The sequence below is a fragment of the Bos taurus genome, chromosome 29, assembly GCF_002263795.3.
Source record: "Bos taurus isolate L1 Dominette 01449 registration number 42190680 breed Hereford chromosome 29, ARS-UCD2.0, whole genome shotgun sequence".
NCBI lineage: Eukaryota > Metazoa > Chordata > Mammalia > Artiodactyla > Bovidae > Bos > Bos taurus.
The window spans coordinates 28,982,380-29,006,086 of NC_037356.1; the positions used below are offsets into that span (position 1 = coordinate 28,982,380).

Genomic DNA, 23,707 nt, shown 5'->3' on the forward strand with positions numbered 1-23,707 from the left:
CTTAGTCATTTTATTCTTAATAGGTGAATGAGCTTGATTTAAACCCAGCATTCCTTAGTACTCTTTGGTTATAGAAAATCTCTAACCAAATAGATCAAAATGACTTCTGCATCTTATTGTTCCGTTGTTAGGCTTTATAAAAGAAAGACAGGCAACCTCGGAGAAGTAAAAAAGAGAGAGCAAAGAACTGTTAATAGATACTGGATCAGGAAGGAGGGCAACCGGGCGACGGTGGAGGAACAGCGTCCGGGAAAGCGGCGCCGACAGACCAGGCGCGCGGAACCGGTTCTGCGCACCGCGGGCATTTCCAGGCTGCGTCCGCACGTAGCCCCGCCCCTCCTCCGCCGTGGCCCCGCCCCCCTCCTCCTGGGCCGCTGAACTCGGCGCCCGCCCAACTTCCCAGCGGCCCCGTGCGGCCCGGGCATGCCCAGTGCGGGCGCAGCGGCCCCGGCCCTGGCAGCGCCCGGGCGGGAGCGTGCGACCCGGTGCGGAGGGGCTCGGAGGAGACGAGCGGACCCTCGGTGGGCGAGAGACCCGGCTGGAGCCGGAGCCGGAGCCGCGGCGGCGAAGCTGCCGGGTAGGTGCAGCTCGGCCGAGCCAGGCTCTGGCGCCGCGCAGCACGCTCGCGGGGTGGACCCCGGCGGCTGGGCGGCGAGGGCGTGGGAGGGCAGCAGGGCCCGAGCGCGGGGATGGGAGGTGCGGGCGGAGGCTGCGGGCGGGGATCCCGAACCGGAAAGTGCCTCGGCGGCGGGACGGGGCTGGGGCGGGGGACGCAGCCGGCAGAATCTGGCGAACCTCTGCCCAGGTGCGGCGCGGCTCGGTTTAGCTCACCGTGTGACGGGAAGTGAGCTTGCCCCGCGCCTCGTGCACGGCTCTGGTTGCCGAGAGAGACCAGCCTCTACTGGAGTTTGCCCAGGAGCTGCAGGGAGACGGGTCCGAAGGGACCTGTGGGTTCCGAGCGTCCGCGAAGCCCGGTGAGAAGAGAGGATGCTTACCTTTAGCGGACCTGGAGTGGGATGTGACAGCCACCTGCCTTCCGGACTTGGGTTTAGTGACTTAGAAATGAAAGTACAGGACTGTGCCTCAGTAGATACTCGGTCCGTTCTCATGACTGCTTAGGAATTTAATGGCCAGCTGTGTTTACAGGCGTAAGAAACATTTTGTCCCTGGGATGCTCTGGTTAAACAAAATTCCTCATTGCAAAGCTTGAGTAGACAGTCTCGACTGAGGGTTGAATACCGGGGTTTTGAAGTTCTCTGTAGCCTTTCGCGTGCTGTAATCTTGGGCAAGCCATTTAACTTCAGAGACTCAGTTCCTCCGTCTGTGAAATCATGTGAACTAGATGTATCTCATTTATTTTCACCTCAGTTCGAGGATTCCCTCCGTATTATTATTCAGTCTCTGGTCTCCAGTTGTGGCAGGTTTTTCTCCATATCTGACCTTTTTTGTCAAACCGGATAATTCACCTATTTCTGTAGCAAGGCTGCTAGGGTCTCCGTGTAAAATTGAAGTGACTTGTCCTCAAAAGCCCCTGTTGGTCAGTAGGTAACTCGCGACTTGTTACCTGCAGAGTGAAAGTCGCTCAGTCGTGCCTGACTCTTTGCTACCCCACGGACTGTATAGTCCATGAAATTCTCCAGGCCAGAATACTGGAGTGGGTAGCCTTTCCCTTCTCCAGGGGATCGTCCCAACCCAGGGATGGAACCCAGGTCTCCCACATGGCAGGCGGATTCTTTACCAGCTGAGCCACAAGGGAAGCCCTGCAGAAGCCAGGTGTTAATGGCCATGGTTCAGATAACAGAGCTCTTCCCCTTGAATTAGGACCAACATGCTTCAAGTTGTGTCAGGGCCTTATGAGAAACCCAGACTAAGTAATCTGTTTCCTTAAACTCCCAAACTAGCTCATTCTGTAGTAGGATTATGTTTATATTAGAAGTTAAGGTTTTATTTTCATGTTATTGCACTGTATACTCAACACCTAGGAAGAAATTTAATACCTTTAATTCATCAATGAGGAAGTAGACGATTAAGAGTGAATCTGTGATAGTCTTTAGCAACCATGTCTTATGTATCATCATGAGCATTAACTGTTCACCTGACTCTGAGTGTATCTGTGTAGGATTTGACCCAAGGAGCAGATGGAACATACAGTGTTGGGCAAGTTGCCTTCCTACTGCTGTATTCCCTGCTCTTCCTGTTCTGGGTGGCAGTAGTCCAGTTGGGTCAGTAAGGTATAGTTTGATGAAGTGGTCATTAAGCAAAGGGTGCTTATGTTTTGAAATTTGAGATTTATAGAAGCTGCCTGTGATACTGTCACTATGCGCTCTCTCTTAAACTGAGGGTATCTCAGATTGATTAAGTCACATTTGAGAAGTTTAGAATCCCAAGTTCTTAATTAAATTTTTGAAAATGGGTTCTTTGTTCACCTTAAACACATTACTTGGGAGCATAATATTCTAAGAATATTTATACATGTGAACTTTCAAGTTACTATTTTGTGAAGCTAGGTTTTTCATTCACCTAATAAAAAAATACAATGGGAACCCAGAGAAAACCGTAACTCAAAAAGTCACATGCAAAAAGACCCACGCAACCCTATGTTCATTACGGCACTGTTTACAATAGCCAAGACATGTAAACAACCTAGATACTCATCAACAGAGGAAGTACAACAGTGGAGTACTACTCAGCCGTAAAAAGGAGCAAAGTTGAGTTGTTTACAGAGACATAGATGGATTCAAAAAATACAGTGGGAAAGTTATAGTGTGTTAAAGAATATTTGTATATGTGAACTTAACCTTTTTTTGGCCTAGTTTAAAATTTATTATTTTTTGCATGCTTATTAAAATTTTACATATGTATGTATATATTTAAAGTTGGAAAACAGGAAAGGCGTATTTGAGGGTCTTGGCGGGAAATTTCACATCATCATCCAAACTTACCTCTGCCGGAGGGCCCCGTGTATGAAGTGCGTATTTAACAATTTTTGTTAGAACTTTCATCTTGCTCTTGTATTTGCATTCACGTAACTTCAAGCACAAATATTGCTTAAGAGGATATTGAAGTGTAATTGTCACTCATGATCTTGGATCTCAAAAATACTTGGGACATGTAGAAGGGATGGTAACCTGATGTAACTCATTGGAAAAGACCCTGATGCTGGGAAGGATAGAGGGCAGGAAGAGAAGAGGGTGACAGGGATGATTGGATGGCATCATCGACTCAGTGGACATGAGTTTGGGCGAACTCTGGGAGATAGTGAAAGACAGGAAAGCCTGGTGTGTTGCAGTTCACGGGTCACAGAGTTGGGCACAACTTAGCAACTGAACGACGACGGAGGAGGAATAGTTAGGGACATCATGGCCCAGAGAAGAGGCTACTGGTCCAAGAGCACATTTACCCCGAATAAAAGTGAAAGGTAGGTAAGTGACTTAAAAATGGTTGATTTCAGGTTTTTCAGCAGTTACAGCTATAATCTCACTTGGTTCACTTGCTAGTATCTATGTAACTGATAGAATCTACTGCACTCCTGTTAGACAAGTATGTGGAAAACGTCGTCATGTAACCTGAAGATAAATATTTTTCCTTGATTATACTCCATCTATTTGCAGGTCCTTCATAATGAAAAATCTGGGGACACTTCTCTCTCCTTTGTGTAGCTGATAGTTTGGGCGGTAAAGAGATGGCTGACAGTGTCAAAACCTTTCTGCAGGACCTTGCCAGGGTGAGTACGTCCAGTCTTCTTCTGACCCTTTTGCTGCAAGAACGGACTAGAAAATCTGTTACGTAGTGTTGTTGTATTTGTTGGATTCTTCACATGCAGGTTTTCACTCTAATCCATACTACTTAAGAGAGAGGAATTATCCTGCATCTCACAGAAACTTGGGAGACCTGTCTAGTGAATGTCTGTAGTATGGGGACCCTGTTCAGCTTGGGCCCAGACCGTCTTTTTTTTTTTTTAACTGTATTTTCCCATGCCAAGTAAATTGTGGGATCTTAGTTCCCCTACTAGGGATTGAATCGGGCCCTTGACCTTGAGAGCATGGAGTCCTAACCACTAGACCACCAGGGAATTCCCTAAATTTTATTTTGGAATAATTTTAGACTTGCAGAAAAGTTGTAGGGTCATACAGAGAGCTCCACTGTATCCTTCACCAGGTTCTCCTAATATTGCCATCTTATGTAACTGTGGTATATTGTTGAAAACCAAGCAATGAACATTGGTGTAATGCTAATACCTAACCTACTTTGTTTGGATCTACAGTATAGAACCTCTCTTATTCTCCAATTCTACAAGGTGGAGATGATGATGCTCTAGGAAAATGTCCCATTAAAGGGACATTTAGGACCCCCTAATCAACAGAGCCATAAAGGTCTGTTTAGGACCCAGTAACCCGAATGATCTATCGTGTGACATTCCATTATAATGATGTCTGAGGTCCAGTGCCCTAGTTGGAGCCCCTGTCGCTTTATTCTTGAGGGCAGGAGAGAGACCAGTTCTGCCTGGGAGTGGGAGTGTTTATAAGTTTATTTCCTTTGATTAAAAGAGGTGGAATTGAAGGAATATCTTAGAAGGGCCAAAGCGAATTCATGCAATGTGACCTTCTTTTAATACCTTACATCCTTGTCTTGCCGTTCTTGTGCGATAAAATGTCAACTGTGGATCAGTTATACAGCATGCACTTTGTGTGTTTGTCTGCCTCAGACAGACTGCAAGTATCAGAGGTGGGGATCCTGTCGTCATTCTGGCACATGCTAGGCCTTAAGCCACTTGAACTTAATGATCTTAAAATTTTAAACTGTTGGTGGAAGACTCAAGTTAAAAAGCAAAATAAGAATAAACATTACTCATAGGTAAAAGATCATGTGAACCTTGCCAATGTATGCTCCTTTCAGTGTGTAGTTCATAAACGTGTCCATTTCTCTGTATTCTGACAATTTTCTCTAAAATTTGTTTTTGCTCATAATAGGAGAAAATGTCATTCTTAAATCCAGGTTGACCATTGTTTCTAGAATACCTTTTTCTGCTTCTCGATGATGTTGAATACCCTAGTTCTTCCCTCTCTACTTTGGATATAAAACTGTTCTGGCACTTACTAAACTATACATTGTTGTTGTTGTTTACTTACGTACTTTTCCTGCCGAGTTATGAGTTTCTTAAGCACGTCCATATGACTGATGTCTAGCTCATTAAGGACGCTCGATATGAAAGTGGGTCGATGAATGAGGGTAGTCCTTTGAACTGGGTAATAGGCAGGTCTAATGTTCGTGGTAATGACAGTAACCTTTCTACCACTGAGGCTCTTAAAGTTATTGGCAAGTGGTTCCGTCAGTGACTTATAGACTTAATCATTCTCTCCCTCGCCATACATGTTTAAAGACATTCTTCTCCAGCTATACTGCCATGCTGTTTCTGTCTTACTCAGCAATAGCTTTTCATACTTTTATGCTAATTATTTCTTTGTGTCTTCTTCAGCCTTGGTCCAGCCCCGGTCCTTTTTGGAGACCAGTGTTTAATCTATCCTTGTATCACTGGTTTGATACAGGATGTAAATCATACTTGTAGGCATTCAACTGATATTAGAAGAGTATAAAGGAAGGCTATAACTTGGCTTAACAGTATTGGTAACTCTTAGACGGATTAGAAAACCACTATTTTGCAACGTGTTATTCAAGATTGGTTTGATCAAGACTTGTTAATTGATGCCCAAATCTAGGGAAGAGGACTTGATGAGCAGGATATTTGCCTGGTCTCAGAAATGTCTGCCCACAGATTCCTTACTGGTTGCAAGGAGAAAAATTTGCAGCCATACAATGGAGCTGGATAACACCTTCCAAATATGTAGAATCAGTGTCACCTGCAAGGGCCAACACAGACATCACGTGCTTCTGGGTGTAACACCTGGAAAGGCACACCATCACTTACGTGATTCTTGTTGTTTCGTCGCTATGTCGTGTCTAACTCTTTTTCGACCTCATGGACTACAGTCCACCAGACTCCTCTCTCTGGGATTTCCCATGCAAGGATACTTGAGTGGGTTGCCGTTTCCTTCTCTGGGGATCTTCCCGACCCAGGATTCAATCCCATGTCTCTTGTACTGGCATGTGGATTCTTTACCACTGAGCCACCTGGGAAGCCCCCCTTAGGTGATAACTCCTGCTAAAAATGTGTAACCTGGGGTCTAATCATGAGTCACAAACCTAAATTGAGGGCACCGCATAAAATAACTGACGTGTATACTTCAAAAAGAAAGACAGCTATAGAGCTGTTCCTAATGGAGGGAGGCTAAAGAGATACTAGAGCTAAGTGCAAAGTGTGATTCTGAACTGATGTCTGGTATGCGGTGGGTAAAAATGCTATAGAGGGCATTTCGGAGACAAATGGGGAAATTGTAGTATGAACTCATTGGAAAAGACTCTGATGCTGGGAAAGATTGAGGGCAGGAGAAGGGGACGACAGAGGATGAGATGGATGGATGGCATCACCGACTCAATGGACATGGGTTTGGGTGGACTCCGGGAGTTGGTGATGGACAGGGAGGCCTGGCATGCTGCGGTTCATGGGGATCGCAAAGAGCTGGACACGACTGAGCAACTGAACTGACTGAACTGATCTTGTATTAAGGAATATCATTGTTCTTAGGAAATACACAATGAACAGTTGTAAGTAAAGAGACACGATATAGCAACCTACTCAAATGATCCAGAAAGAAATGAGTATATATGTATACAGTGAAGTCGCTCAGTCATGTCCGACTCTTTGCGACCCCGTGGACCGTAGCCTACCAGGCTTCTCCATCCATGGGATTCTCCAGGCAAGAATACTGGAGTGGTTACCATTTCCTTCTCCAGGGGATCTTCCTGACCCAGGGATCGAACCCAGGTCTCCTGCATTGGAGGCAGACTCTTTAACCTCTGAGCCACCAGGGAAGCCCGTAAATAACAGTGTGGCACAGCAACTGGTGATTTCGAGAAAGGATATTAGGAATTTCTTCATTCTTGCAACTCTTCTGTAAATTGGGAATGATTTCTAAACAGAAGAATATCAAGGGTCACTTCAGCCTTGTATCAAACTAAGTAGAATGATTTACACTATTATTTCATTGTATCTAACTTTGAGAAGTCTTCTGATCCATAATTTTCCCTCTTTAAAAATAATAAATACTCGTGTCGACAGGGAATCAAAGACTCCATCTGGGGAATTTGTACCATCTCAAAGCTAGATGCTCGAATTCAACAAAAGAGAGAGGAGCAGCGTCGAAGAAGGGCAAGCAGTATCCTGGCTCAGAGGAGAGCCCAGAGCATAGAGAGGAAGCAGGAGAGGTAAGGAGTGGAGGCTGAGGTCAGGGAGCATCTGAACTCCCTTCCAGTCGGGGGTAGGGGGGCACTTTAGGAAGTGATCAGATTGAGCATAAAATTCAGACACTACATAATGATGTGGAGTTTCAGTACCGCATTATTTGTCTTTTGTACTCTCTCCCCATAAAATTTACAGGTGATTTTTCCCCACTTCCCTCACACTGAATTAAACTGAGGTCTAGCAGTAATCCTTGTTCACAATATTGTGGTGTCTAAAAGAAATCAGAATGATGAATATCGTTGTTTTAGTTGCTAAGTTATGTCCGTCTCTTTGCGACCCCAGGGGCTATAGCCCACCAGGCTCCTGTCCATGGGATTTCCTAGGCAAGAATACTAGAGTGGGTTGCCATTTCCTTCTCCAAGAATGGTGAATAGAGAAGCATAAAAAATATTTTTGGCTGAGTGGATGCTTCTAGGAGCACCTATGTGGAATTTGATAAAAGAACCTGACATTCCCTTCTAATCTTCTCCAGTCTTGGACTTAGGAAATAAAGGAGTTTATTTGTTTGTTTTGTTTTTAAGAAAAAAATGCTTCTCTTGAAATATTTTTAGCCTTTCCCATTGATATTAGGAGAGAACATTGGAAGAACAATAGGTGCTAAAAAATAATATGCTGCTACAGAGCTGCTGAATGACAATATGGAAATAGCCTATATACCTGTTGAGCTAAACACATGTGGTCTTTTCCAGTGAACCACGTATTGTGAGCAGAATTTTTCAGTGCTGCGCTTGGAATGGTGGAGTTTTCTGGGTAAGTTCTTTTTCCTCAAATTCCAAGTGCCTTGGAAGCATCTTTATTCAGGTTGTTGCAGTGTTCATGGTTCTCAGCTGTCTTCTTAAACCTGAGACAGGTAACTTTCACGTAGTAATACATTGCTAAGGCCATCACTCGGGATTCTGTGCATTTTCAGTCATTTTATGTCCCCTCAGACTTCGTGTATGTAAATGTCAGGGACAGCCCTGCACATACACTCTTTTGTTAAATGACTTAACAAGTTTTATTGTCATAGGTAACAATTTCTCATGACATTGTCTGGACATTTTGGTTCAGAGTGACTGTGGAAGCTCAAAGGGGAGGGACAGATGGACATGAGCAAGGCTCTCCCGTCAGCTGGTCATAGCAGTGTCCTCAAACTGATTACTGTGGAAACTCACACCAGAAAGTTGTCTACAGTTGACCGAGAACCAACACAGCCCCAGGAGAAATTTGAGTACTTTGAAAAACAAAGAGTCAAAATATTTTCTTTGACTTGAAATTCAGTATAATTCAACTTGTTAATCTAAACATTTCACAGATGTTTTTAGGTGTTAGTTTTAATTAATAAAATATGGCTGCGTTCTTAGTCTTGGCACGAATACTGATTGACTTGTGCTCCTGTGCCCCCAAAGTTTGTTTCCATGGGCAGTGTCAGGTGTGTGCCTCTCGCTGGAGGACTGGTAAAGAGCAGCCTAGGCAGTGTCAGGTGTGTGCCTCTCGCTGGAGGACTGGTAAAGAGCAGCCTAGGCAGTGTCAGGTGTGTGCCTCTCGCTGGAGGACTGGTAAAGAACAGCGAGTCCGGTTTTGATGCCACTGCAGGACTCCTGATTGATAAAAGGCACTTCCATCTGGAAAATGAGTACGCTGAAACTTGAAATTGTTGTTTTAAAGAAGGGCTTTTGATGCTTACCTTGTTGCTTCTCTCCTTTAGTTCAGTCTCCTCTTGTTTTATCGAGTGTTTATTCCTGTCCTTCAATCAGTAACGGCCCAGATTATTGGTAAGTAACTCCGTTGCTCTGTGCTCTCTGCCCAGGATAGAGGGGGGAGGTTTTTCCTGTCTCTCTCAGTTTATTGGACACTTACTTTGAACCCGGAGCTTTAGGTTTTTTATGTATTTATTTGTTTGACTGCATCAGGTCTTATTTGTCCTGAGGCATGTGGGGTCTTAGTTCTGTGACCAGGGATCAAACCCCTGGCCCCTGCTTTGCAAGGCAGATTCCTCTAAGTCAAATCTCTCAGCAACCCTTTGAGTAGGTATTGCTGTGGATACCGTTTTGTAGATGAGGAAATGCAAATTGGTTACCAAGGTTAACCCATTAGTAAGTGGCGAAGCTGGAATATGAACTCAGGTGGATTCCTGCATCCAGTGACCACTAGTCACTGACCTGTCAGCCACCACCAAGTGGGCACTTTTGTGTCCGAGTAAGCAGCACATATCCATGGCCGCTCTGAATTGGAGTCATGGCCAGAATGTGGTGTTTCTATGACAAAGTAAGACTACCTGGCACAGGTACAGTGATGTGCTGGCAAGAAGCAAAGGTGTGTGTGTGGAGGGGAAGCACGGTCACAAATCAGGGGATGCACCTTTGCTCTTCTGGCTTTCCCTTTCTCCAGGTAAACTAATAAGCCCTCCCTGCTGTCCTAGGTGACCCATTGCTACACGGGGATGTCTGGTCGTGGCTGGAGTTCTTCCTCACATCAATTTTCAGTGCTCTCTGGGTGCTCCCCCTCTTTGTGCTCAGCAAAGTCGTCAACGCGATTTGGTTTCAGGTCGGTCCAGGGCAGCATGGAGTCTGGGTCTGACGGCATGATTGGTCACCAGGTGGCAGATTTCAGTCTGTCAATTTAGTAGCTACGTAGGGAGCGACTCCACAGCCTGAACTTTTCTTGGTCAGGCAGCCAGCGGGTGAGCTCTGGGCTCTTGTAAAATGAAATTATTCTCTCAGCTCACAAGGGTGTCTCATGGCCAGGTGTCCAGGGGCTTTTCTCCCCTGGTAGGTCTCGTGGCAAATTAGTGGCCTTCACTTTGGGGATGGATAATTAGGCCATTTAACTCATGGCAAATAGATGGGGAAACAGTGGACACAGTGGCTGACTTTATTTTTCTGGACTCCAAAACCACCACGGATGGTGATTGCAGCCACGAAATAAAAAGACGCTTGCTCCTTGGAAGGAAGTTATGACCAACCTAGACAGCATATTAAAAAGCAGAGATAGTACTTTGCCAGCAAAGGTCTGTCTAGTAAAGGCTATGGTTTTTCCAGTGGACATGTGAGAGTTGGACTCTAAAGAAGGCTGAGCACCGAAGAATTGATGCTTTTGAACTGTGGTGTTGGAGAAGACTCCTGAGAGTCCCTTGGACTGCGGGGAGATCCAACCAGTCCATCCTAAAGAAGATCAGTCCTGGGTGTTCATTGGAGGGACTGATGTTGAAGCTGAAACTCCAATACGTTGGCCACTTGATAAGAGCTGACTCATTGGAAAAGACCCTGATGCTGGGAAAGATTGAGGGCGGGAGGAGAAGGGGACGACAGAGGATGAGATGGTTCGATGGCATCACCTACTCAATGGACATGGGTTTGGGTGAACTCCGGGGGTTTGTGATGGACAGGGAGGCCTGGCGTGCTGCGGTTCATGGGGTTGCAGAGTCGGACACGACTGAGTGACTGAACGTTTTGGTGAGCTCTTTTCTCTCTTGCAGGATATAGCGGACTTGGCTTTCGAGGTATCTGGGAGGAAACCTCACCCATTTCCTAGTGTCAGCAAAATAATTGCTGACATGCTCTTCAACCTCTTGCTTCAGGCTCTCTTCCTTCTCCAGGTGAGACTGGCCTTCCGGGCACATGGGCGGATTAAAGAAAGATCCACTAGAGGGAGCTTCACAAAAACAGGGTATCCCGTTTATACTGAGCAGATATGTTTATGGGAGGTATTGATTTTTAAATCATTTTTCATAGAAACAACTAGAGACTTTTAAAATCATAAAATTATTTTTAAAAAAAACAACATGAATTTACCTGCTCTTACCAGCCACCCTGAGCCTTCTGCACTCACCTGCTCTTTTAGAAACTTTAGAAGCAGCTCTCTGGCTGTCTGGGTAGAGAGCGAGAGCAATAACTCAGAGTGACAGGTGAACAATGTTAGGTCTCTGAAGTGTTGGAATTAAGCTTTTCCATACTTGTTCTTCAGGGGATGTTTGTGAGTCTCTTTCCCATCCATCTTGTTGGTCAGCTGGTTAGTCTCCTGCATATGTCTCTCCTCTACTCACTATACTGCTTCGAATATCGTTGGTTCAATAAAGGTAAGCCTGTCCAAAGAAACTCAAGAGCTTGGAGGCCCAGTTTGGAAATGGTGCTGCCAAGGAAACTTCTTAAATTCTTCAACACTGAGGCCCTTGGCAAACCCATCATTGGGATGAAGCAGCCTTTTTGTCAAGAGGGGACTTACATTTGGCTTAGAGGTTTTTTTTAACCCTTTGGTGCTGGGGGGTGTAGCCCTGTAGGACTACCCTGTGGAGCTCAATGTCATGTAGCTCTGACAGAGCCATAAGGTGGCGTAAAAGCCCCAGTTATTCTGAATCAGAGAAGTTAGTTTGATGCTGGTGCATACAGATCATTTGAGGGATGTGTTGAAAGTCCTTGGTATATTTGGGTGTGGATGGTTGAAAGAGATTAATTGATTTCTAGAGGATGGCTGCCTTTTTTTTTTTTTTTTTGATATATCTTGCTTTGTTCAAAACTAATACTGACATATGATGCTGCTGGTATTGAATGCAGAATTCACTTGGCTTGCCAGCTTTGAATTGTGATGGTTCAGTTGTAAAATCTTTGCATGGAAGCTTTATGGGATTTGGGCAATTCCAGTATACTTTAGTTGTATTGTAAATAGCAGATCTGAACCTAAAACTTAAACCTCAAATAAATTGTCAGTGATATTTAGTCATTTGACTAAAAGGAGGTAACGCAGCCTAATTATGTTGGCTCCTTGTTTTAGGAATTGAAATGCACCAGCGCTTATCAAACATAGAAAGGAACTGGCCTTACTACTTTGGATTTGGTTTGCCCCTGGCTTTCCTCACAGCAATGCAGTCCTCCTACATTGTCAGGTAATTGGACTGCAAGGACTTGGCGGGAACTAGTTTAAAAAAAAGTAATAATAATAGCAATAATAACTCAGTGTAGGGAGCGCCTTGAGTGCACTGGTTCTGTGCTAGGCATTCTGCATTTTTACTTGGCCGTCTAGAGGTCTGTAGGATTTTTCTCCCTGACAGATAGTCACAGATGTCTGTCAGTTAGCATTATTTTATTTTTTGTGGGGGGCCACACATTGAAGAATGCAGGATCTTAGCCCCCCTGCCGTGGAAGCATGAAATTGTAACCATTGGACTGCCAAGGAATTCCTAGCATTAAAATATTGTCTGCATGATCCTATATCCCATATTCTTTCTTCTATGTTGCTTCCTGGAACAATGTTAAACATAGCCTGTGTTTAGAAAAATCCTTTTTTTAAAAAAAAAAAAATTTAAACATATGTTTGATAGATTAAGGGTCCATCAAGCCATGCTATTTAGCACTGGAGGTAACTAACTTTGGGCTTCTAATATCTTCAAAGTCATGGCTATTTTGAAGGTGACTAATTCTTTTTTTTTTCCCTCACAAACAGTGGCTGCCTCTTCTCTATCCTCTTTCCTTTATTCATTATCAGCGCCAATGAAGCAAAGACCCCTGGCAAAGCATAGTAAGTATTAGCCAGTATTAGCTAAAATGTAGCAAGTATTTTCTGTGTAAAATACTGGGGTTGTAACACTGCAGTTATGTGAATGAGACATTTTTACAGTTTTTAAAAAAAACTGTATAACTGATGCTTTTTTTTTTTTTTACAAATGAGAAAAATGTTTATTAAGGAAACAATTTTACAATTCTGTCTAGCAGAACTTGACAGACTAGGACACAACCTGAAGACAATTACAGTTTCAGTCATTAACACACTATAGGGTGCTTATTCTACAACTGAAAAGTTGCTGAAGTTTGTGACATTATTTTCCTCACATTGCAGGAAAATATTAATATACAGTTTTATGAGAGTAGCACTTTTGGGATATATCCCAAGATTTTCCCCATGCATATGTGTGCATTTCTGTTTCAAAAATTGATGCTATTATACATATTTATACATATTCTTAAAATGTAACAGTTCACTGAATAAGACGCCTATACCTGTAGTTAAGCTCATTTTGTGAGAATGGCCACATTTTTAAAAATACTGGGTCATGTGATGTGGCCACATGAGTTTATTGATAATGATAACAAAACAGTATTTTAAAACTGAATCTTTAGCAATAGTAGCACTCTGGAAATTAGATCACTTCAGAAAAAAACTCAATCTTTTGACAGTTTTGGTTAAGTCAGTGAGGACACATGCATTAGAAAAATTTCCAGTCTGCTTTAGGGTCTCACATGTTCTTGCTATCCACTAATGTTAAGTGTGTATCTTAGCGTAATTGACTTTCTCTTGGAACTCTCCTGCAAGTGAACCATACCTAGCATATGATATCTTCAGACCACAGCTTGAAGTCTTTATTTTGGCTGTGCTGGGTCTTTGCTGCTGCATGGGCTTTTTTCTGTTTGCAGCGAGCAGGGGCTTCTCTCTAGTTGCAGTGCACGGGCTTCTCGTTGCGGTGGCTTCTCTCGTGCTGCGGATCGTGGGCTCTAGATCACAGGCTCAGTAGTTGTGGTGCACGCGCTTGGTTGCTCCGTGGCATGTGGGATCCTCCTGGATCAGGGATCGAACCCGATTCCACGGCCCTCCTGACAGTGACAATCCCAGCGCTTTCTGTAGTTGCTACCTGTTTAATCTGCGTGTCCAATATCTATAGTCGCTTAATCAAATTTCAGTGGTCTTGTTTTCCCCTGTATCATTTTAAATTGAAAATAGTCAAATAAGTGGCCAAATGATTAAAACGGTTGTTCTCAGCTGGCCGGTCTAACAGGTTGGGTCTCTCTTGCCTTGCAGCCTTTTCCAGTTGCGCCTCTTCTCCTTGGTGGTTTTCTTAAGCAACAGACTCTTCCATAAGACGGTCTACCTACAGTCGGCCCTGAGCAGCTCCACTTCTGCAGAAAAATTACCCTCGCCGCACCCGTCTCCTGCCAAACTGAAGGCTGCCACAGGCCGCTGAGTCGGTCACCCGCCATCTGGAGGGGCCGGGTGGGATCGGAAGGATGCTGTGGCGGCTCTTCTCTGGTTCACCTCCACCTCTCCCAGGGAAGGCAGGGCCCACCCTGCCAAGGGCCCTGCCCACATTCCCTTCTCTCTGAGGAATCCAGATTTTTGTCTCTGGTGCACGTAAGGCAGAATCTTCCTGCGACCAGTATGGATTTTAAACACTGGTGAGTCTGAAAGGACCACAGGTTTTTCTGCAGCTCTTTTCTAGCATTTGCCAGCCCCGTGCCTGGACTGATTTGAATACTTTTTCTCCCTGTGCCATTTCCCTTCCATTTACCCTTTCTGCCTCCCACCGCCCTTGGATGAATGGATTTTTGTAATTTTAGCTGTTGTGTTTTGTGGACCTGTTTTTTTGTTTTTCTGTGAAGCACATATATTGGATGTGGGAGGGACAGGTGGCTCCGCTGCTCCTGGTCACTCCCTTTATAGCCATCACTGTCTTGTTTCTTGTAACTCAGGTTAGATTTTGGTCTCTTGCTCCACTGCAAAAAAAAAAACACAAAACAAAAACACAAGCCTGAAGACACGGGACAGAAGAAAGACCTCAGCCAGATCTCCACTGGGTTTGAGGAATGACTTTCCTTCTTCCCCTTGCAGGGGAAAAAGCTTTTTTCACTGGTACATTTAAAGCTCCCCAGAGATAGGGAGGTACCAATTTCGGACAAGTGCCACTGCACCACGGATGCTCAGAGAACCTGAACTTTTAAACTCTGGAGGTCTGATCTTGACTGTTGGCCACTGCTGGGTCTGTCTGGTGTTTCAAAGGAATATTGGGTGCTGCAAATAGGAACTGAAGGGGTAAACTTATTAAACCCATTAAACCTGTGATTGGTTGGTTTTTTTCCTGTCATTTCAAAGAGACTAAATATGGAGGGAGGGGGCAGATGTCAAAACACCTGTACAGTGTTAAGATGTCACAGGTGTGAGCTGGTTTCTCACATATGTGTAATCGTCGAATTTATAAATTGTCACTTCAGGAAACATATTCATGGAACACAAGACTTTGTCATGATTAATTCTAAAAATTAGTTCTGAAAAATACTCCCTGAGGAAGTTTGGGTTATGTTGTTATAATCGTGTTGGCACCTAGTGAAAGAATTTGGAATTGAGTTGTTTTAAAGTCTATACATCTCCTCTGTATTTGTGAAGAAGAGAGGTCCTTCCAGACTTCAACTAATTGGACATTCTCATGAGGGAAGAGAAGAGACATTTGGTTAACAGAAACCTTTACTAAGTACAAGACAAAAATAAGGATTTAAAAATCGTTGCCAGGAGATGTGAACCAAGTTTGAATACAGAAGGTTTTAAAGTAGTGTGTAGTTTGTTTCATCAGTTTGCAACTGATCGGCAGTTGCCTTATTTAAGATAAATTGTTGTAGTTTTTAAAATGAAATTTTAAAAGGTCACATTTTTGCTGTCTGAAATTAGTAATTGTGTCTGCTAAGCTGGTCTTAGAAGGATGAGGGAAACTGAGTAGATAAAGGTAAGTGATATTATCCAGTATATGCCTGGCTATAGAAAATGATTTAAGTTACTGGAAGTGAGGGATCTGTAAAGTTTTATTAGTGTGACTGAGAGACCAGGCGTGTACAAAAGCTAGGTTAGCAAATGTCTATTGTAGATAAGCCTAATCTCGCGAGGTGTACACAGAAGCAGTGTAAATTGCTCTTGCCTTTTCACTAGCACACAGGAAGTGAGGGCAGTGATTAGGAAATTGGGATCAAAGGGAGAGCAGGCTCTGTTTTTGCCAAATTCACAATGGCAGCTTCAGTTCAGTTCAGTCGCTCAGTCGTGTCCAACTCCTTGTGACCCCATGAATCGCAGCACGCCAGGCCTCCCTGTCCATCATCAACTCCCAGAGTTCACTCAAACTCATGTCCATCGAGTCGGTGATGCCATCCAGGCATCTCATCCTCTCTTGTCCCCTTTTCCTCCTGCCCCCCAATTCCTCCCAGCATCAGAGTCTTTTCCAATGAGTCAACTCTTCGCATGAGGTGGCCAAAGTACCGAAGTTTCAGCTTTAGCATCATTCCTTCCAAAGAAATCCCAGGGCTGATCTCCTTTAGAATGGACTGGTTGGATCTCCTTGCAGTCCAAGAGACTCTCAGGAGTCTTCTCCAACACCACAGTTCAAAAGCATCAATTCTTCGGCACTCAGCTTTCTTCACAGTCCAACTCTCACATCCATACATGACCACTGGAAAAACCATAGCCTGGACTAGATGGACCTTTGTTGGCGAAGTAATGTCTCTGCTTTTCAATATGCTATCTAGGTTGGTCAGCTTAAGGTGGACTAATAATAACTGAAAATAAGGGAGAGCACATCACTACAGATGAAAATGAGAGCTTGACCTTCAGTCATGCAGCCAGGAGGATCTAAGTAATCACATGCACAAAGCTCTCTTTAGGAACAGGTATGTGTGGTTCCAGGCATGACCCTTTTATCCTATCTAGAGTCGAGTTGTCCATTATAGCAACTCTAAAAAGTAAAAGCTTCAGACATGAGTATGTTCAAGTCTGCTGGAAGTGTTTAAATGGACATATGTATGCACTGACTTGTTCGGTGCTCTGAACATAGACAGGGGCCAAGATTAAATTTAAGAGAAGTGACAAACTGGGATAAACTCAGAAGAGGGTGACTAATGGGTTAGGGGTTAGTGAACCACGTTAAAAGATAACATTACTCATGTAATGACCATTTGAGTGCCTTCCCTGTCAGTCTTTGCAAGGCACTGAGGACTCAAGGGTAAGCCAGAGAGATGATTGCTGTCCTCTTGGATCTAACAGTACCGTGTAGGAGACTGAGAAATGATCAATTTCTGAAGAATTCTGTATTCAAATACCTTCTGTTTCCCATACGTCTCAAAGCTGGATAAAACATTGGAATTCAGAGAAGCTCTGGGTAAGATAAGAGTTTCTCCCATGTGTTCAGCCTCCCATCCTCAGACTTATTCTCTGATCTCAAGTTTAAATGTTTTATTGCACCTTCAGACCTATGAGACAAGTAGTGACCATTTGATCATTTAGATAAGTATGTAGTTCTTAACCAGGGGTTTAACATCAGCATCATCTGAGGACTTTCCTAAGAGGCACAGGAACACCACTTGGACCTGGAATTATTTTTAAAATGCATTTTTATTTGACTACATTGGGTTTTTGTTGTGTCATGCGGGATCTTTTGCTGTGGTCTTAGTTGTCCCACAGCATGTGGGATCTTAGATCACAACCAGGGATTGAACTCCCATCCCCTGCATTGTGAGGTGGTTTCTTAACCACTGGACCACCAGGGAAGTCCCTGGAGGAAATTTAATGCTAAAAATAAAAGTTAAATTCTAATAACTACTTTCACAGGAACTTGGTAAACTATTGCATCCATAAGTAAGAACAGATTGTTGTGAAAAGGGGACAGAATAGGAAGGTTCTTGGAAATTAACAAAACGTGGAAGTAAAATGAGATGGCTTATAAAAATGATGCTGAGGAGGCTGAAGAACCACAACGTAAACTTGAGGAAATTTCTCAGTACAAAGGCCAAAAAGACTAAGACGTGGGAGAAGTTAACAATCATGGAGATGTCCAAGGATCAGATCCAACATTTATTTCAAAAAATGAACAGAAGCATGGAGACGATAAAATCAGGAAATTTTTCTGGACTGATCATGACAATTGGAGTTTTCATATAGATAGTTTCCTCTGGAGTTTTATTTTTTTTTAAATTATTTTCTTTTGGTGGTGCTGGGTCTACAATCGGAGTTTTCATGTAGATAGTTTCATCTACAGGGTTTTTTTTTAATGGTCCTGGGTCTTTGTTGCTGCATGGACTTTTCTAGTTGTGGTGAGTGGGGGCTTGGGCTTCCCATTGCAGTGGCTTCTCTTGTTGAGGAGCACACGCTTCAGTACTTGTGGCACAGGGGCTCATTAGTTGTCATTTGAGGGCCCTAGAGCACTTGAATGGCAACTCACTCCAGTGTTCTTGCCTGGAGAATCCCAGGGACGGGGAAACCTGGTGGGCTGCTGTCTCTGGGGTCGCACAGAGTCGGACACGACTGAAGCGATTTAGCAGCAGCAGCAGAGCACTTGGGCTTTAGTTGCCCAAGGCATGTGGAGTCTTCCCAGACCAGGGATTGAACCTGTGTTCCCAACATTGGCAGGTGGATTCCTATCCACTGCACCACCAGGGGAGTCCCAGTAGTTTCCATATAAGATGCTTTCCACTGCCAAGTGAAAAGCAATGAAAGGAAAAAACAAAAGCCAGATGGGATCTCTAAGGAAAAATATCAGAAAAGTAGGTTACTTCCAAGAGACTGTGATTCACATTGGTATTAGACTTCTCAAGAACAACTCTGAGTAATAGAAGATAAAATTGTAATGCCCTGAAAGTGTGCTTTTATGTGTGCTTGTGTGTGTGTGTAGGATTGGTGAGTCCCTTTTGTGTTCTTAACAACTCTAACGATATTATCAAGGACAAAATAAAGGCATTGTTTGCTTTCCATTCAACTTTTCTGAAAAAGTTACTTGAAGAATCTACCAAAGGGAAAAAGTCCAAGAAATAGATAACTAATTAAAACAAAGGCCCAATCAAACAAAGTGAAACAGTGGAACCCGAATGTGCTGAGGAGAAATCTTGGTATTATAGCTATGGTGAAACCTGGAAAGGTGGTTCTGGGGAGAACGTCTTCAAGAAAAAATCAGATGTCATATTGATCTGCTCCCGATTAGATGAAGACGTGTTTATGTTTATCAGTAACATAAAAGAGATAAGTAGACACTTCAGGAAAGACCAAACGCTCCACAGGAATGACAACTCCTACAGTCAGTTCCGTCAGTGCACTCAGTCGTGTCCGACGTTGTGACCCCGTGCACTGCAGCACGCGAGGCTTCCCTGTCCATCACCAACTCCCAGAGCTTGCTCAAACTCGTGTGCATTGAGTCAGTGATGCCATCCAACCATCTCATCCCATGTCGTCCCGTTCTCCTGCCTTCAATCTTGCCCAGCATCAGGGTCTTTTCCAAGGAGTCCATTCTTCGCATCAGGTGGCCAAAATATTGGAATTTCAACTTCAGCATCAGTCCTTCCAATGAATATTCAGGACTGATTTCCTTTAGGATGGACTGGTTGGATCTCCATGCAGTCCAAGGGACTCTCAAGACTCTTCAATGCCTCAGTTCAAAAGCATCAATTCTTCAGCACTCAGCTTTTCTTTATGGTCCAACTCTCACATCTATACATGACTACTGGAAAAACCATAGCTTTGACTCGATGGACCTTTCTTTGCAAAACAATGTCTCTGCTCTTTAATATTCTGTCTAGGGTCATAGCTTTTCTTCCAAGGAGCAAGCATCCTTTAATTTCATGGCTGCAGTCACCATCTGCAGTGATTTTGGAGTCCCCCTAAATAAAGTCTCTTACTGTTTCCATTGTTTTCCCATCTATTTGCCATGATGTGATGGGACCAAATGGTATGATCTTTGTTTTCTGAATGTTGAGTCTTAAGCCAACTTTCTCACTCTCCTCTTTCATTTTCATCAATAGGCTCTTTAGTTCTTCTTTGCTTTCTGCCATAAGGGTGCTGTCATCAGCATATCTTGGTTATTGATATTTCTCCTGGCAATCTTGATTCCAGCTTGTGCTTCATCCAGCCCAGCATTTCTCATTATGTACTCTGCACAGAAGTTAAATAAACAGGGTGACAGAATACAGCCTTGATGTACTCCTTTCCCGATTTGGAACCAGTCTATTCCATGTCCAGTTTTAACTGTTGCTTCCTGACCTGCACACAGATTTCTCAAGAGGCAGTTAAGGTGGTCTGGTATTCCCATCTCTTGAAGAATTTTCCACAGCTTGTGGTGATCCACACAGTCAAAGGCTTTGGCATAGTCAATAAAGCAGAAGTAGATATTTTTCCGGAACTCTCTTGCTTTTTTGACGATCCAGTGGATATTGGTATTTTGATCTCAGGTTCCTCTGGCTTTTCTAAATCCAGTTTGAATATCTGGAAGTTGACGGTTCATGTACTGTTGAAGCCTGGTGTGGAAAATTTTGAGCATTACTTTGCTAGTGTGTGAGATGAGTGCAATTGTGTGGTAGTTTGAACATTCTTTGGCACTGCCTTTCTTTGGGATTGGAATGAAGACTGACCTTTTCCAGTCCTGTGGCCACTGCTGAGTTTTCCAAATTTGCTGGCATATTGAGTGCAGCACTTTCACAGCATCATCTTTCAAGATTTGAAATAGCTCAACTGGAATTCCATCACTTCCACTAGCTTAGTTTCTGGTGATGCTTTCTAAGGCCTGCTTGACTTAGCATTCTAGTATGTCTGGCTCTAGGTGAGTGATCACACCATCATAGTTATCTAGGTCATGAATATCTTTTTTGTATAGTTCTTCTGTGTATTCTTGCCACCTCTTCTTAATATCTTCTGCTTCTGTTAGGTCCATACCATTTCTGTCCTTTATTGTGCCCTTCTTTGCATGAAGTGTTCCTTTTGTATCTCTAATTTTCTTGAAGAGATCTCTAGTCTTTCCCATTCTATTTTTTCCCTCTATTTCTTTGCACTGATCACTGAGGAAGTCTTTCTTATCTCTCCTTGCTATTCTTTGGAAGTCTGCATTCAGATGGGTATATCTTTCCTTTTCTCCTTTGCTTTTCACTTCTCTTCTTTTCACAGCTGTAAGTAAGGTGTCCTCAGACAACCATTTTGCCTTTTTGCATATCTTTTTCTTGGGGATAGTCTTGATCATTACCTCCCATACAGTGTCACGAACCTCCATCCATAGTTCTTCAGGCACTGTCTATCAGATCTAATCCCTTGAATCTATTTGTCACTTCCACTGTATAACTGTAAGGATTTGATTTAGGTCATAACTGAATGGTCTAGTGGTTTTCCCTACTTTCTTCAAGTCAACTCCTACAAAGCAAGCTAAAAAATAGCATTATTTTAAACAATGATGGGATTGTAAAACATTTTTCTGAAACAACCAACTCAAAACTTTTGGTGCAATAAGTTAGGAGGGAGAAGGATTAACTGATATGCTGAATGTTCATATATAATCTCTGGGTCTATAATAATTCCCCCCCACCACCCCACAACTTTGCCATCCTGAGTTTTACCTGTAGTTCAGCCTTTCCCTATCAATTGATACTAAAGTATCATCCTAAAAATTGGCTGAGATTTTAAAAACTATATTTTGCTGGGCCATTTCTTAGTCGCAGCATTCAGGATCTTTACTTACAGCACTGGAACTCTTGGTTACAGCATGTGATCTAGTTTCCTGACCAGGAATCCAACCCCAGGCCCCTACACTGGGCCACCATTAAAGTCCTTTGACTTAGATTTTGAACTTCATTCTTTAGATGTATATTTCGGCTTTTGAAAAAATTGACTTAATTTTACCACTTGGAAACTTAAATGTATGCCCTTTAAGAAACAGATTCAGTAATTTTAAAAAATTGAGAATCTCGATATCTTAATGTTCTTGAAACGGTATGTTTTCTCATTTAGAGGAATCTTCCTAATTTTATTTCATTAAAAAAAAAAACCTCATTTTGAAGAAGCATTTACTTGAAGTTGTGTGTTTCCTTCTGAAGTTTCCTTCAGGTTCAGCTTCAGTTTCCTTCTGTTAATACAATTACATTGAATACATTATAAAGACAAAATGAAAAAGCAGATCTATTGGAACATGACGTCCTGGGGTGAACCTGGCCATGTGAATTTTGTAAAAAGTACTTGTGATGTTGAAGCACTAATTTATTTTTTTAAAAGCAATAATTTAATATGCTTTCGGTAAGTTTGGTGGGTTGTATGCCAACAAAGGTTCGTCTAGTCAAGGCTATGGTTTTTCCTGTGGTCATGTATGAATGTGAGAGTTGGACTGTGAAGAAGGCTGAGGGTCGAAGAATTGATGCTTTTGAACTGTGGTGTTGGAGAAGACTCTTGAGAGTCCCTTGGACTGCAAGGAGATCCAACCAGTCCAATCTGAAGGAGATCAGCCCTGGGATTTCTTTGGAAGGAATGATGCTAAAGCTGAAACTCCAGTACTTTGGCCACCTCATGCGAAGAGTTGACTCATTGGAAAAGACTCTGACGCTGGGAGGGATTGGGGGCAGGAGGAGAAGGGGACGACAGAGGATGAGATGGCTGGATGGCATCACTGACTTGATGGACGTGAGTCTGAGTGAACTCTGGGAGTTGGTGATGGACAGGGAGGCCTGGCGTGCTGCGATTCATGGGATCGCCAAGAGTCGGACACAACTGAGCGACTGATCTGATCTGATCTGATTCATAGTACTGTAACTGCTAAAGAGAACTGAGTACACTGGCACTAGATTTACACAATTGCCAGATGCTCCCATTTTCTTCGGTGTGGCTCTTGTTCACTGAGGTCTCTAGGGAGCGGAAGTGCGTGTCTGAGAGATGATAGAATCGGTTGCTGAAACTTCGCCCCTTTCCCTGCCCTCAGCAACGTTTCTTTGGGTGTGAGGGGTAAGATGGGGCAGTTAGGACACTTTTCACTGGCAGGTAACTTACAAAGGGATAAGCAAAGCACCGCCAGGCTGCAAACTGGTTCCAGGAAGAAGCCTGTCTATAACTTGGGAGGACCGCCTCTGCAGTCCTGGTGGACGCAGCCCGCGCGTCGGCTCTTCCACTGAAACCCCACGACCCCTTTAGCCTAGGCATGCCCATTCACGAATCAGGGGCTTAAGAGAAATGCCTCGTGGTATTTGCAGGTCTCTCGTCCACCGGTTTACCAGAGCAAAGTCAAAATGACTTTCCAGCGAACTGTCAGACAAGATCCTGTACAAGATGTAACAGTCTGGATTGTGAAGCGCTTGAGTTTTCATTGAGAATTAGTAAAAAAAAAAAAATTTTCTCACCTCTCCTTTAACCTTATATTAAGGTAACGTCAATTTCTACCTTAAAAAAAAACAACACTCTGAAACGGAAGCGGGCGGTCTCAGTTCAGCTTTGGGGGATTTGCAGTTTCGGCCTATGCCTTTGCGTCGTTTCCGCTTCTTGTCACGTTACTGGGCTAAACGCGCCGAATCTTCCGCCCGCGACTCCTTCGCCGTCCGCAGACCGACACGTCACTGCTCGTCCCTCAACCAAACTGCTCCGAGCGTGTTCTTTTCGTGCTCGGGCTCTCAAGAGCCGGCCTATCACGGCTGGGCAGTTGGACGAAGTCCCGCCTTCCTGGTACTAAGTGATATCTGTATTTTCCAGTTAAAACATGGGAGAGCGGTTGCGTTCACGCCTCCGAGTCTGACAGACAGTTCCAGAACCCTATCGCTCTCTTCAAGTGTCGAATTGTACCTGAACTAGCCAATGGGGAGCAGTCCGGGAGGCGGACCCGGCGCTGCCAGGGTTGGGTGC

At 43.7% G+C, this 23,707-nt stretch overlaps 1 protein-coding gene across 4 annotated transcripts; it reads left to right on the forward strand.

Annotated features, from left to right (window-relative positions):
- The first annotated feature begins 401 nt into the window (after positions 1-401).
- EI24 (EI24 autophagy associated transmembrane protein) lies at positions 402-15,166 on the forward strand. Of its 4 annotated transcripts, none has more exons than XM_005226803.5 (11): positions 402-577; positions 3,612-3,724; positions 7,178-7,323; positions 8,050-8,110; positions 9,048-9,114; positions 9,762-9,886; positions 10,818-10,937; positions 11,306-11,417; positions 12,110-12,221; positions 12,779-12,853; positions 14,129-15,166. In XM_005226803.5, the coding sequence occupies exons 2-11, from the start codon at positions 3,683-3,685 to the stop codon at positions 14,289-14,291; spliced, it is 1,023 nt and encodes a 340-aa protein (XP_005226860.1). In that variant the 5' UTR covers positions 402-577; positions 3,612-3,682; the 3' UTR covers positions 14,292-15,166.
- The last annotated feature ends 8,541 nt before the right edge of the window (positions 15,167-23,707 follow it).